The 14,748-nt window shown below is 57.6% G+C and overlaps 6 protein-coding genes across 6 annotated transcripts; 4 read left to right on the plus strand and 2 right to left on the minus strand.

Moving 5' to 3' along the window:
* Positions 1 to 1,292: 1,292 nt before the first annotated feature.
* Positions 1,293 to 2,148, minus strand: K452DRAFT_226185 (uncharacterized protein; the record flags this gene model as incomplete). The annotated part of the gene is made up of 2 exons (XM_033536808.1): positions 1,293 to 1,610; positions 1,702 to 2,148. The coding sequence occupies 2 exons, from the start codon at positions 2,146 to 2,148 to the stop codon at positions 1,293 to 1,295; spliced, it is 765 nt and encodes a 254-aa protein (XP_033398439.1).
* Positions 2,149 to 4,789: 2,641 nt separating this feature from the next.
* Positions 4,790 to 6,560, plus strand: K452DRAFT_317669 (uncharacterized protein; the record flags this gene model as incomplete). Its single annotated transcript, XM_033544089.1, has 2 exons — positions 4,790 to 5,057; positions 5,170 to 6,560. The coding sequence occupies 2 exons, from the start codon at positions 4,790 to 4,792 to the stop codon at positions 6,558 to 6,560; spliced, it is 1,659 nt and encodes a 552-aa protein (XP_033398440.1).
* Positions 6,561 to 7,876: 1,316 nt separating this feature from the next.
* On the plus strand, positions 7,877 to 8,432 carry K452DRAFT_297275 (uncharacterized protein; the record flags this gene model as incomplete). Its single annotated transcript, XM_033542003.1, has 3 exons — positions 7,877 to 8,039; positions 8,114 to 8,300; positions 8,363 to 8,432. The coding sequence occupies 3 exons, from the start codon at positions 7,877 to 7,879 to the stop codon at positions 8,430 to 8,432; spliced, it is 420 nt and encodes a 139-aa protein (XP_033398441.1).
* A 511-nt stretch (positions 8,433 to 8,943) lies between these two features.
* K452DRAFT_286365 (uncharacterized protein) lies at positions 8,944 to 9,963 on the plus strand. Its single transcript, XM_033540280.1, has one exon. The coding sequence runs from the start codon at positions 9,444 to 9,446 to the stop codon at positions 9,840 to 9,842; it is 399 nt and encodes a 132-aa protein (XP_033398442.1). The 5' UTR covers positions 8,944 to 9,443; the 3' UTR covers positions 9,843 to 9,963.
* Positions 9,964 to 10,234: 271 nt separating this feature from the next.
* K452DRAFT_225823 (uncharacterized protein) lies at positions 10,235 to 11,352 on the plus strand (the record flags this gene model as incomplete). The annotated part of the gene is made up of 2 exons (XM_033536784.1): positions 10,235 to 10,586; positions 10,643 to 11,352. The coding sequence occupies 2 exons, from the start codon at positions 10,235 to 10,237 to the stop codon at positions 11,350 to 11,352; spliced, it is 1,062 nt and encodes a 353-aa protein (XP_033398443.1).
* A 60-nt stretch (positions 11,353 to 11,412) lies between these two features.
* K452DRAFT_307665 (uncharacterized protein) lies at positions 11,413 to 13,891 on the minus strand (the record flags this gene model as incomplete). Its single annotated transcript, XM_033543090.1, has 6 exons — positions 11,413 to 12,254; positions 12,321 to 12,592; positions 12,657 to 12,713; positions 12,764 to 13,292; positions 13,352 to 13,580; positions 13,814 to 13,891. The coding sequence occupies 6 exons, from the start codon at positions 13,889 to 13,891 to the stop codon at positions 11,413 to 11,415; spliced, it is 2,007 nt and encodes a 668-aa protein (XP_033398444.1).
* Between the last annotated feature and the right edge of the window lie 857 nt (positions 13,892 to 14,748).

Raw genomic sequence — 14,748 nt, forward strand, 5'->3', positions numbered from 1 at the left:
GCCTCTCAATCGTTTTTGATTGTTCATGTCCACGCAAGGTATTTGAACAGAAGACGCAATCCTTCTGACGGAAAACCAAGCAACCATCAACGCAGCCTCCAGCATGCTCGGTGGTGCTGACGGCTACTATCCAAGTAAGTCGTACAATATGCCGTTGAGCTCGGTACTGGACGACAGGTGCAGCGCTGTTATTTTAGTATGAGATACGAGATAGCTCCGGCTTGCTTAATCCTGTCCTGACTGGTGCTGATTCTGGACGGGCTGGGCTAGTTTTAGTGTCCATGGAAGTACCTAGCCTAAACTGCCGATTAGGACGTCGAGGAAATGGACTCGCGGTTGGCGGGGCCTGTCGGTGGGCGGTGGCTTTGGCTTTGCTGTCGGATCGGGTTGGTTCTTGGCTGCTGCTGCTGCTGCTGATGCTGTCGAACAAACAATTGCACTAGAGACCTGGATGTCCGTTCAGTTGGACAGGTCGCATCAGTAAGGCAACTAGAACCGGCCTTCGCGAGCACATCGCATGGCATGGCATGCCCATCTCTCTGATCCCAGCGCGCACCAATCGCATAAGCCCCCCAGCACCACCACCGCCCTAAGCAATCTCCCTTCCGCGACACGACACGACACGATACTAGGTACACAATACCCAACACTACTCCACACACACACACACACACACACACACACGCCCTGCACCATAACGCAGCAACAAAGCGGAGCGAGCCTAGCCAAGATGACAGGGTAGGTACCTACCTAACAACCAGGCAGGCCTGCACGCCCCGCCACACGCCCCACTATGCCACGCCAGTACGCCAGGCACACAGACAGGCAGCAGGCCAGCCTGACTCTCACGACGTCCGACGTTGTCGGCGAGCTGCGCGTCGTGCATGCGGGTATGCAGATGCCGCTGCAGGCCGGCCGGCGTTAGCTGTGGGTGCAATCTCCGGGGGTCTGCGCCGCAAATGCGGCTGCGCTGCGGACAAGCTGCGCAGGATCGTGTGGGTGGTGAGGTACGGTACGAAATTGTGTTTGGGGTTTATGGGCTGAGATGGCGGGGATGGTGATTGGGTGTTGGTGCTGAGGGTTGAGTGAGGGTTGGGTGATGTGAATGGACGGTGATGGGGGTGATTGATGGGCGGGTAGCGGAGCGATCTCCCGTGCGTTGTGGGGCTGGTTGCTGGGGTGAGTGGTGGGTGGCTTGATGCTGGTGTAAACGGATGATATTTCTATAAGAGCTCTTTCTCTTTCGTGGACACCCGAGTCGCGCTACCCATGCAGACACCACCCCACGCCGCCTAATCCCTCACATCCTCGCCCGCCGCTCTCCTTATCACCCTAGCCACAAACCCCGGCTGCGACACAAACGGACTATGGCCAGCATCGCAGCGCTCAACAGCGAAGACGCCCTCGCCCGCACTCGCAATCAAGCGCTCCTGCACCGCCAGCGGCAGCGCCCGGTCATTCTCGCACACGATATACGTGCTAGGCAAGAACTTCCAAGCCGGAAAGGTGACGCGCTCGAAGAAGGTGCGGAACGAGTGCGGGCGCAGCAGCGAGACTAGCCGCGCCGCCTCGTCCGCAGGAACATCGTTATAGAATGTGGATGCTGGGTTCTTGAAGCGCAGTTGGTCGTCCTACATACAGCACGCGTAGCTCGTCAGCAAAAACGCGTTCCGTAGGTACCTAGCTACTACGACACTGCACTGCACTGCGCAAGCGCACGCAAGCCACACGCACCTGCACATCCCAGTTCGGATCGCGGACCACGCCGCTCCGCGCGTCCACCAGGGACGACCCTTCCTCCCCGATCAGCGCGGCGCAAAACACGATGCGCAGGACGCCGCCGGGCAAGGCGGCGTGCTGGCGCGAGGCGCAGTCCAGATTTCTGACGGCCTCGCAGGCGACGAGCCCGCCGTAGGAGTGCGCGAAGAGGACGATAGCGCGGCCGGCGTCGGCGAGCGCGGCGACGGTGTCGCGGATGCGCGCGACGTCGGGGGCCCAGTTTTGGAGCGGCGGCGAGGCGCCCACTGAGGGCAGCGGCACGCCGACTGTGTCGTAGCCGGCGGCGTGGAGGAGGGCGGTTGTTGGGGCGAAGGCGGCGGGGGAGTGCGCGGCGCCGGGGACGAGGACGATGGTCGGTTTGGGGGACATTGGTGGTGGTGTTGGGGGAGAGACGAAGTGGAATGAGAGGAGAAAGCTGAAGCTGAAGCCGAAGATGCTGATGGTGAGGACTTGCTCTTGATGGTGCTGCTCGGGCAGTTATATACGCCGTGCTCTCACTCTTGCTACACTGTGGCGCTCTCCTTTTATGACATACGAGCAAGACCAGGTACGGCATACCGCAACACGCATTTCTTATGACATCGAAAGGCACAATAGCGCCATCGAGCGACTAAGTCCTGGATTGGACTCCTCGGGCACAGCAGTTCCATCACTGATATATCAGCAAGGTGACCGCCCCGCCCGCGGTCAAAAGCACGTGGAGAGGCGCACAAGAGGTGTGGAAACCATTCCGCGTGCTTGTATAAGGCGCGGCGATCTGGCTACTGGAGCCTTAGCAATCTCTGTCCGAAGGAAGGGCGGCATGGCCCGTCTGCTCCACTCATCTCAGCCTGGATCGCGCACGCCATTTCGAAAGCCTTGCTGTTGGCTGAGCTGTGGTGAGATTTGATAGATTGCGGCGCCGGAGTGGAGAGGGCGTGGGTGGTAGGAGTGTCGTTGGTGGCCTGGTCTGTGCGGGGCTTAGAAATCTCGAATCGAATGGAGGTCGAAACCTTGGACGTTCGTCGCTCGACGTGCGCACCATAGGATGGCGGGAAAATGGCTCGGGGAGGTGATTTGGTGGCTGGGTGATCGGTGCAGGCGATGGGGGAACCCCCCGGAGTGCGTTACAAGCTGCTTGGGGCGCTGGCTCGGCTGTGTGGGAGCGTGGTGGTGCATGGCAGGGTTCTTGGCGGGTTTGCTCGCTGCGCTGGTGATGAGGGCGCGCTGTGTTGAGGGCTGTGGCCGCTGGGATGGCGAGGCGGGTCAAGAGATTGGGATGCAGGCAAGCTACTGGCGCCGTCTCAGTGTTGTTCTGCTGATATTGGGTTGTCGACAGGTATTTTCTCGTTTGAAGACGGCTCGCTTGCTAATGATACGGCGCCCTTTATGCCGGGGTTGCGTTTGAAGGCTGCGCTTTGCTAATGCGGATTTCCCTCCCACTCAGGATTTCAATGGCCAGCAAGCCTTGAACACGGCTCCATCCGTATCACTGTTCTACCGAGCAGCTCATGGTGGTTCATTGAATGTCGCAGCTGAACTGGTTGGCCATGAGTGACATCCCTCTCTCCCACGCTCAGAGGACAGAGAGAGTGAGGCCAAGCTGTAATGGTGTGGTACGTGGTAAAACACAAAAGAGGACAATACAAAAAAATCAAAAGACCAAAATAGGAATCGACGCGCCTCCTCAGCCGGGCTCCCTACTCCAAACTCTCACTCACTTATCTTCCATGTTTTGGGGTTGGGGTCCCCGTTATACATAGCTCATATTGAGATGCTCCAGGCTTGCACGAGAAGGGCGATGCCGTGCCTCCAACCATCCAGCACGCACTCTCAGCAGCCATTGGCTAGAGCCAACCCAAAAAAGACATTGAGCCCTACGTCGCAAGTGTGCAGAAACAGCAGCAGCGGAAGACGCTTTGGGGAGCCGAGCGTGAGGAATTGCAAGGCCGCGGCCGTGTTTGCTCTGGCATGCATGCACGATGCAGGTATCCGGCGCCCTTGCCTCGCCGCCACGGCAACATCGCACTGGACGTTACCCTACGCCGTTCCATCTGACACGTTCACGTCATAGGTAGTTAGCCCGTCGACGCAATGGAAGCCTTGCGTGCGTATTTGTATTTGTATTTGTATTTGCTCTGCACGGCACAGGAGGTCTAGCCGGCGCGCGGCTCGTGGGCAGCCTTGCCGCTTTACGACTGGCTGACTGACTGCCTGCGCGGAGAGCAGCATTCCCAGCGCTCGAGCCGGTTTGGCTTTGCTACCTAGCTAGCTGTTTGTTATACCACGAGCAGGCCAAACCCATGGAACCAACCCGGACCTGTTTCTCTCTCTCTCTCTCTCTCTCTCTCTCTCTCTCTCTCTCTCTCTCTCTTGCTTTCCCTCGCTCGCTCGCTCTCTCGGGGAGAACGGGAAACACGCGCCACGGTTACCCAAGGGCTCGCTCGCATTACGACTGAAATAAACGGACCCCGCACCGCGCCGTCCGTCGTGGAAGGCAAGGCAAGGAAGGAGATACCTAGGCAGGCAGGCACGACGTCGTCTGATGTGGCCGTTCCGTCTCCTTGCACGCACGCACTCACTCAGTCACTCACGAACTTGCTCTGCATCGCCATACATACCTACTGTACATCCGTACGCGCACTCGCATACGTAGTCAAGCAACCTCACACCTCCTCTGAATCCTGCCTTCTCTCTCTTTCCTTCTCTCCCTACCTACCTCACCTCGACAGCCTCTCCTCCCTCATGACGCCAAGTGGGTTTGAAACACAGCCTTAGACATACACAAACGCACACACACGCACACACACACAAAGCCAGCTCCGCGCGGCCCCCACGACGCGCCGCACAGCGTCGACCCCTCGTGCCACCTCCCAACTCAGTTCAGAGCACAGCCAGCACCGCACCGCACCGCGCCGCACCGCCGAGTACAAGAGCACCACTCCTTGCACGGACAGCGGCGCTCCCAGCCCGTCCAAAAGCGAGGACCTTCGCCCTCCTCCCCACCACGCCGCACCAATACACACCCCCGATGCGCCAGCGCGGCATCCCCCTTACGACGGCAGTGGCGGCGACGATGGCCGCGGGCGCGGCGCTTGCGCGCGCGCAGACATGCTACTTCCCGGACGGCAGCGTGAACGCGGAGTCTGCGCCTTGCGGCGACGGCGACGAAAAAGGAGGAGGAGCGGCCTGCTGCCCGCTGGACTGGAAGTGCCTCTCGAACGGGCTGTGTCGGTTTGCGGCCGAGGACTGGCTGGACCGGTATAGTTGCAGTGATCGGACGTGGGGGGCTGAGGCGTGTGCGCGGGGGGTGTGTACTCATCGTATGTGTTGAGTTTCTTTGTTCTTCTATTGTGGTGGTGCGTTGGTTGAGAGGGAAGGACGAGTGAGTTGACGAACTGCGTGCGGTAGATACGCGCTCGAACGGCACAGACAGCGGCGGCGAGGCCATCGGCGTCTGCCCCGGCGGCAAGTTCTGCTGCAACGGCGACCGCAGCGGCGACTGCTGCAAGGACCGCAGCGCGGTGTATTTCTCGCTGGCGGACGCGCGGGTCGTGGGGAGCATAACGGCGCTGCTGACGCCCAGCTTTCCGCTTCTGTCACCAACGATGGGCCCCGAGTCCGCGAACACGGACGAGAGCGAAGCCTCCACCCTCTCCTCTTCTTCTTCTCCCTCTTCTTCTTCCGCCTCCTCCTCCTCCTCCTCTACCTCCCCGCCACCAACAAGATCATTCCTCCACACCGCCGCCGACGGCACCATCGCCTTCGCCCCCACCACCGCAACCAAAACGTCCCTCACATCCGACGCGGCCGGCCGCGTCTCCACAGTGTACATCCTCACGACCAGCACGCCACAAGGCGCCAACAACAACTCCTCCTCCAGCAGCAGCCCCACACGCACGACAACGCTCGGCCTCGCAGTCGGGATCCCGCTGACGTTGCTCGCTGTCTCCGGCACCGCGGTGCTGGTCTTCCTGCTCCTGCGCCGGCATCGCCGCAGACGCGGACGCAACGCTGTGCAGGATGTGGCGCATGCGGACAAGGAAGAGAAATGCGTTTCGGAACTTGATGGGTTTCCGAAGGCTGATACGCGGGGCGGGACGCATGTCGCGCCGGCATGGGTGGGTGGCAACGGCAAGGGCGGGAGAGAAAAGGGCGGAGGACTTGGCGTAGGTGCCGCACACGCGCGCACAGTTTCCGAGATCGAGGGCCGCGAGGTCGCCATGGCGCCTGTGGAGCTGGATGCGACGATGACGACGACGACGACGACGACGGCTACGACGGCTACGACGGGGACGGGGACGGGCACAGCGACATCGTCATCTGCGGGCACGGCTGCGCTGGCGCCGGAGACGAGGGCGGGGGCGGGGATTGAGACGGGGATTGCGGCAGCGAGGCCAAGCACGCCTCGCACGACATCGTCGTCGCCGCCGCCACAGGAGCTAGGGAATAACACGGCGGTGCCACGGACGCCGCGGACGCCGCCGGGGCAGAGCGCTGCTGGCGGCGGCGGTGGCGCTGGCGGTGGTTTTGGTAGCGACGAGGCGATGCTGGTGAGTCCGCTTGCAGAGGGGGAGGGCGTGGGGCACGGGTGGCGGAGCGTGGGCGGGCGGGGAGGGCGCGCGGGTGTTGGTGTTGGTGCTGGTGGTGCTGGGGGGTACGAGGGGCTTGTGAGCCCGTTGGTGGAGGCGGGGGGGTGGGCCGGAGGAGAAGGTAGTCGTGGTGCTGCTGGGACAGGAGCCAGGGCAGCACAGGCGCGGTATATAGCGTATCGGCCGCCGGGGGGTGCGGAGCTGCCATAGGTAGGTAGGTAGGTAGGTAGGTAGGAGGGTGGTGTGTGGTGTGGTTCAGGCGGCAAGGCGGCAAAGCGGCTGCTAATAGCCTAGGTACTGACTGGCTGGTTAGTTGTGTTGGGTTGTCCCTGATAGATGTACCTGTATGCGCATTGTGGTTTTCTTGCGAGCGGCTGGCGGCGTGCCCGGTTGTTGCTTTTGAGTTTTGCGTTTTACTGCGGTGTGGCTGGGTTGGGGTCTTGGGGATGAAGATGGTTTAGGGGAGTGGTTGGTTGCTTACGCTCAACTAGGTGCCTGTGTAACTGCTGTAGGTGTTCTGATAGGTAGGTATGAGTAGATACTAAGCTGCTGGTTATGATCTTTTTTGAGAGAGCCGCTTGGGCGAAGAGACGCCGAAGTCCTCGCGCAACAACAGTAGTGTTGACGAAGTCCGAGTCTATCGCGTTCGAAAGGGCACCGCTGACTTTAAGCCCCTTAGATCAGATGAGTTGTGGTTTAGCGCGTACGCTCGCCCAGCACTCTCTCTCGCGGCTCTCTTTACCCAGGCTCATTGAAGCAAACATATTGAATAGCAGTAGAGAGCGTTGGTCTTTTTGAATGTGCTTCATAGACGTAAGGAGTGCCGTAGTAACTCTAAAAGCTAAGGTGCAGATATGCGAAGTATGCAATCAAGGTGTTTCAAGTAGGGTTAGGGGGCGTTCCTCACGGTAGCTCAAGAAAAGAGTACACTTAGCCATAAAGGGCAACGCGACGCCAACACTGACAAGTTACCTACTATTAGTAGCACCTAGTGAGCACGCAAACGGCCCGGCCCGGCCCGGCCCCGCACGCCCATGTAAGGCGTGAGAAGAGGGGAGTCGATGTCTCAAACAAAGCGGGGTCGTGAGAGTTCGATGACAGTGGCGTGGTTTATAAGAAATAGGCGGCGCGAGCGGTGCGACGTCGAGGTACTACTTCCGCATAAGGGTTTCTGAGCGCGACTTTGTTGTTAACTCCGCAGAAGGTATTACACAATGCTTGCTGCGCCTGCTTATACATCCGCCGCTTCTTGTGCGCCTCTTGATGTAGCCTTTCCGCTTTCTCTTCCCTCTACAGGCGGCGCGACGGCAACGTTGCAACTTACGCTTGGCGGTTAAGTGCACCCCGCTCCTGGGGCTACTCAGTCAGCAGCAATGTTTACGTGAGAGGAGGGGGGGAGGAGAGATATAAAGCTCGTCAGCGAGCATCGTTTTCCATCTCTTGTTCCTCGTCAAAGCTCCTCGAAGCAAGCATATCAAACACATTCCTCCACACTCCTCCACACTCCTCCATACTAAAGCCCCACCATGAAGCTTTCCACTGCACTGGTACTGTTCGCTACGCTGCTCCCCTTCGCCGCCGCAGGCCCCTGCTGCAATTCCAAAAACGGCAATTGCGGTGACGGCACCAGAGGAACCCCCTGCTGTGGCTACAGGACCTGCAATATCTTCTGCTGCGACTGCGGAGGCGGTAAGTAATCTCTCTACCCACCTTTTTCTTTACGGTAAAGCTCGAGGATGCACTGACATGCATATGCGTTATAGGTTGTCGACACAGCATCTCTCTCAACAAATTCACCCTTGCGCGTCTGCAGTCGAAGCATGCGTCGGGTGCGGAAGAGGCTTTTGAGCTTGCTAAAGAAGCTGATACTGGCGAGCTTACTCTCCGTCAGTATACCGAGTACATGGGCGTGGCGGCTGACGACCCCGTCTACGTTGACTGGTTTTACAAGTATGTTGCAGAACGCTTGATATGCTACCGTGGGAACTGGTACTTACAAGTGATGAATGCAGACACGACACAAATGGCGATGGCGTCATCACTGTCGACGAAATCCGCCTTCAGGACGAGCTGGAGTTGTAGGACTTGGTAGGTTTGGCCTCCGCCTGATGTTAAGACAGACACTCTTTTGAAGTTACGGTAACCGAAGCGTGACGTGGTTGGACTGTTTTGAAAGTATGACCAACACTCTTTTGCAGCTTGGTGAAGCTATGATGCTTTACGGTTGAAGGCGTTGAAACAGTTAAAATTGATTTGCCAAAAGTTGAGGAAGGCGCCGTCCTTTTCGTCTTCGTAGCCTTCGCGTGCCTTGCTAGGAACAATTCAGTATTTTTCTTTCTATACAGTGAAACATTAGCATCCTGCATTGGCGCGGAATCACCCCTCCTGTCAGTATCCTTGCCTTGATCATGCATGTCATCAAGTCCCTGCAGTGAAGCCATGGAATGGGGCACGACTTCGAATGTCAATACCGGAGCCTGACAGCAGCCGCCGTCCAATCCCCAACGGCCACAGCTGTCCCAACCAAGCCACAAGATCCCGAGACCAACACCAGAGTACACAACAAGCCCCAAGCCTTGCCGTCCACGCCAATGCTGACCGGCGATATCGAGTCCCGGCTCCTCACGTTATCGCTCTCAAAATCTCACTCGTCCACGGGCACCGCCATTGTCCACCGTTGCTCGATCACGGAAAGGCAACTCGTAGCGAAAACCTCCTTGATTGAACGATGGCTGATAAAGAAAAGAAGACGATCCAGTCGCTTCTTAGCACTCGGTGCACGAATTGTACACAAAGGCTGCAGGACTGTCGAAGATAACATAGTGTAATCCTAAGCTCGGTAACGGTTAGTCGTTTGCGAGGGTAGAGCCGCATGCGGCAGCAGCGACAGGAGAAGAAAAAGAAAAGAAAACAAAAGACAGAACGAAAAATGCCCGTGCTAAACATACCTGCCCTGCCCCGCAAGAAGCATGCACAGAATCTGCGCCTGCCATCAGTAGACCCCACGTCCCTAGATAGAGTTTTACAACACAGCGGAGCGATGGTCAGTGTATCTTGTGCAAAACATGACTGTGATTATGACCCGAGAGACGAATGCCAAAAAAACTCAAAAGATTTCAAAAGCTCCTGGCCTACTACGCCGCGGTCAAGATAGCAAGAACCCACAGCACCATCAACACGCAAGTTAAAAACGTCCACAATCCACCAAACAACTCTCCCCAATGCAAACCACATCCGCCGCCCCGTCATCGGCGATCAAAGGCAGCTCGCGCCGCCCAATCACACGATTCCGAGAGACCCAGACGACGATCAAGGGACAGATTGCTCCGTCCCGATTATCTGCCCAAGCCGCTCTCAGAGGAACCACTTAGCGCCAGCCGAAGCCTACGCTGTCATGGTTCCCCCTCGAGCACGGCACCAGTGACCCAGAAAAGAAAAAGAGAAAAGGGAAGAGAAAATCCAAGGAAACAAAACAAAATCAGAGCAAGGTGAGAAAGCATCAGGTCTCGAGCGCGCCCACGCAACCTCCTTACGTCGCATTAGAATGCCATTCCGCCGAGCCTTCCAAATGCGCTTGTAACGCTCTTCCAGTGATTCGTCGCACTCAAAAGCTTCTACTCGTACTAGGTTGCTCGTCGGGGGCTGAGTCTTGGTCGCAGGTCGTCGAGAGCAGTTGGAATTGGAGAAATAGTCGCCAGCCAGGCAGCCGCCTTGCCTTAAGCAGGCTAGCGTGACAGTCCCATGGGTGCGGCGTCCCGGAAAAACGCAGCAGCCGGCTATCTTCACTCCCGCTTGCCGCTTCAACCACCACCGCGTCCGTGTCAACCTAGGTAACGCAACCCTCGCTTGCTTTCGTCATCACAAACAGCAACAACAACAACAACATGATTGCGCTCGGCCTCGAAGGCAGCGCCAACAAGCTCGGCGTGGGCATCATCTCGCACCCTGCGCCTGGCAAAGAGCCCATCGTCCTCGCAAACCTGCGGCACACGTACAACTCGCCGCCCGGCGAAGGTTTCCTGCCCAAAGATGTCGCGCGCCACCACCGTGCTTGGGTCGTCCGCCTCGTGAAGCAAGCCATGCGCCAGGCCGGCCTATCTCCTGCCGACCTTGACTGCATCTGCTACACCAAAGGCCCTGGCATGGGCGCCCCGCTACAGAGCGTCGCTATTGCCGCGCGAACGCTGTCGCTCATGTGGGACAAGGAATTGATTGGCGTGAACCATTGCGTAGGACGTATGCTTTGCCCTGCCCTGTCCACGCCGCCAGCTTAGGCTAATAATGGTTTGCAGACATCGAAATGGGTCGCGCCATCACCGGTGCTCAGAACCCTGTCGTCCTCTACGTTTCCGGCGGAAACACCCAAGTCATAGCCTATGCAGCACAGCGCTATCGTATATTTGGCGAGACGCTCGACATAGCCATTGGAAACTGCCTCGACCGCTTTGCGCGCACACTACGCATACCGAACGACCCCGCCCCGGGCTACAACATCGAACAGCTGGCGAAGAAAGGCAAGCATTTACTTGATCTTCCGTATGCCGTCAAAGGAATGGACGTTAGTTTCTCTGGAGTCAAGGCGGCAATTGACGAGCTTGCTGTCAAGATTGATGAAAGTCTTCCCGAGGATCAAAGACTGAAAAGCGAAGAAGATGGCGAGCTTATAACGCCCGCTGATTTGTGTTTTTCTTTGCAAGAGACCATTTTCGCAATGTTGGTCGAAATTACAGAGCGTGCTATGGCGCATGTTGGGTCTACGCAGGTCCTTATCGTGGGAGGCGTAGGTTGCAATGAAAGGCTGCAAGAGATGATGGGCCTGATGGCAAGAGACAGAGGTGGAAGTGTCTATGCGACGGATGAGAGGTTCTGCATCGATAACGGCATCATGATAGCCCACGCTGGGCTGTTGGCACACGAGACTGGCGTCAAGTTGCCATTTGAGGAGACCACCTGCACACAAAGATTCCGAACAGACGAGGTGTTTGTGAAATGGAGGGACTAAGCGAAGCGGCGATTGCCATGAAATGATGGCCCCATGTAGGTCGTTGCTGTAAGAGTAAAATTAAACTCGATCGGGCGGGGTGGAGCTTGTACTCGAACTGACGCCAGTGGTAGCGGCAAGAGGTGGGTCAGGCGAGGCAAACATGGTAAGGAGAGCCGGGTCCACTGCGATCTCGCTGGCAGGAGCAGATGTGGTGGCGGGACTGCCCGGGGAAAGGAAGTCAGGAGTGGCGAACCTTCCCAGCGGGTCCGCCTCATTATGAAACATGAATCCGAGGTCGAACGGCGTGTTCTCCCGGTCTAATGCTGTAACCGCCGCAGAAGGAGACTGCGGGGGAGAGGGGGAGGGGGACGAGGAGCCAGGAGACGAGAAACCGGAAGATGAGGAACCGGAAGATGATGAACCGGAAGATGATGAACCGGAAGATGATGAACCGGAAGATGATGAACCGGAAGATGAGGAGGGAGATGAGGAGCCAGAAGATGAGGGGGGAGACGAGAGGGAAGATGTGGAGGCGGACGTGGAGGAAGACGAGGGAGATGTTGTAGGATGGCGGAGCCAATATTTAACTTCGCTGTTGTCCTCCAACCAATCCTTCTGCACCATGTACTCTCCCGCAGCCTGCGCCGGCCAGGGGTACGTCGTCCGCTTCATAAATGTTGTGATTCTGGAAGGGGACATCCTCGCCGTCGGTTTCGTACGCCAAGCGTGGCCGGCAGTCGATGGCATTGGGGTAGCGGTGCGGGAGCGGCAGCGCTTGCGGCGGGCGTGGCGGTTCCATTCACCCTCTTCATCTTCGTCGTCCTTTTCGTCGTCGTCAGCCCGTGACCGCTTTCCGAGGCTGGAGGAGGAGGAGTTGGAATCGGAGTCGGAGTTGTCGTACAGCATGCCCTCCTCCCAAGCTGCATTTTCCAGAGGCCACCATTCACGTATCTTTCCACAGCGTGTGGTGCCGCGCTTCTCTGTACGTCGCAGTTTGTACCTGCGGACAGGGAATTGTTTGGTCCAGTGCACGTGGCGAGTCGGCGACGGCGTCGCTTGACTGGTGGCGCTGTCGGTGTCGACGTCGGCATCGTCGTTGGCATCATCGTCGGGATCATCCTCTGCTACCTCGGCAACAGGAGGAGAGCGGGTCGTCGAGGTTGGAGTTGAGGAAAGGGACGAGAGCGGAGACGACGAAGGCGAACGAAGACTGACAATGGGGGGGTCGTCGGTCTCGATCGACTCCACAACATCACTTCTGGGGAGGAATGTCAGTGCTAGCTGTCTGCTCTGGGAACAAACGTGATCAGGAAAGGGCATACCCAACTTCGGGCGACGACGACCATTCGCGACGCTCAGGAACGGCTGGAGCATCACTTCTATAACGGATGTCAGTAAAAAGTTGATACTACGCACTAGAACTACTCACTCAACCAGAGAGTCATCAACAGTGACGGCCACGGAACCAGCAAGGCGGACCGTACTGGTTCGGGCGCGCGACTCACTCACACCTTCTTCAGGTGCAACAGAACCTTCAGGCGTGTCCTCAACCTCACCTTCACCCTGATTGCTGCTGCCATCAGCAGGAGCGGGGCTGCCAGCAACCGAGTCCGCGTTGGAGGGGCCGGCAGCAGCGGGAGACGGGGAGGGGGAGGCATCTCGGATTTTGACGGTTTGTTGACCGCGGAAGAAATCGACACGTGCGCGCACGACGTCAGAGGTGATGTCGAGGAGGAGTGCGAGCTTGTCGAACTCTGCTGCAGAGATAGGGTCACCTAGACCGATGAGGTGAACTAACAGCGTGCATTCGCGAGCTGCGGTCCACTTGTACGGCTGTGAGAACTTGTTAGTGACATAGCGCACAGGGTAAAACGTGAAATTAGTGAGGCGGCTGAAGGGAGTGAGATAGAGAGCTGTCGACGGCTGATGTGTGAGGTTAAGGGCGTTGCTGGCAGCCACTGCAGGCGGGACGATGTGGAGGTGTGGAAGTGGCACAGAACAAGTTAGCAAGACGTACCTTCGGTGCCGTATTCCGAGCTGGTGTAGGAGGCTTCAAGGACCTTGGCGCCTTCGCAGGGGCGCGTCTTCTGGCCACCTTTGGCTGAGGCACCGGAGTGGCAGAGCGCTCGTAGGACGCCTTTGTTGCGGCGACTGTCGCGGGGCGAAGAGAACGAGGAGACATTGCTGGTGAATGTCGTGTGAGAGGTGACTTTGCGACGGTGGTAATTGTTGTTATGGTGGTAATGCTGGCGCAAAGTCGATGTAAGGTGATGGTTGTTGGGTTTGTGTTGGTGCTCAAGAGGTGAAGGATATGGTAGTTTCAAAAGCGGAAGGCACAACAACAGGTTTCACATGGCAACGCGCTGAAGTGAAATTTTCACCCACAACGCGCCGACACTCCGACAAGGTGAAAGAAAAATAAAAGCAGACTGCAGTGCAAGTGGACCGACCGATACCGACTGCACCTAGGAGGGCAGACCATATGAACCTCAATGTAGGTAGGTGACATCATCCAAAAGGCAGACAATGACAGCAGACTGAAGCGCCACAGAGCCATGCCATTCACATGCACACACAAAGGACTGCGGTGCTTTCTCAACCCTTAACGACTTGGATCGCACTCAGTAGTGCAGGCTTTTTTTCCACCAACCATTTAAAGGAAAACAAAAGTCCGAACGATATATGGAATGCAAAAAGCTTTTCGAAAGAGGCAGTACCTACTGCTGTGGACAGCCTACCTGAATTTTCACTTCCAATCTAGACAGCGCACCATGCTAAAGCGCGTGGCGCTCCTACCTGGCGATGCCAAGTTTCTTTGTCGCGCTTTGAGGATCTGCTCTTCACGCCACTAATTGTTCCATTCGCCAGATTCGCCAACGGTTCCAAGGCGCACAGCCATCCCTCAGACCGGCAGCGAGTGTTTTAGATTCCCGCATATAGCGACACATTTAGATCTGACACTTGCCGCAGCTTTTTCTATGTTTACACACCCCACAAAGGCGGAACAACCGAGGCAAGCGCAGCGAAGCATCGACGATGACAATAGCACACAGAGCCCCTATCGGCGTGGCCGCACTCACTCACGCCAGCGATCAACCATATAGCCGACGATCGGACAACCGTATAAAAGAGAGTTATAATGAGCATCAGGTCTGGCAGGGCCGACGGGCGCCACGGCTTTCTCGCTCGGAGATGGCTTGAGTCAGTGGCTCAGCACATGAGGAAGGGATCCGGATATAGGTGTTTTCAGTGGAAAAATGAGGCGCTCGTACAGCAGATTGCAGTTTGCGCTCAACCGCGTCGATCCTCTGCACCGCCTGCAACCCCTGAAAGCGCACCTCAGCAGGCCGCCACGACGCGCCGCAGACATGCAGGCAGGCAAGCAGGCGATAGAGTCGCGGGATGCCGGATGAG

This window comes from Aplosporella prunicola (assembly GCF_010093885.1).
Source record: "Aplosporella prunicola CBS 121167 unplaced genomic scaffold K452scaffold_10, whole genome shotgun sequence".
NCBI lineage: Eukaryota > Fungi > Ascomycota > Dothideomycetes > Botryosphaeriales > Aplosporellaceae > Aplosporella > Aplosporella prunicola.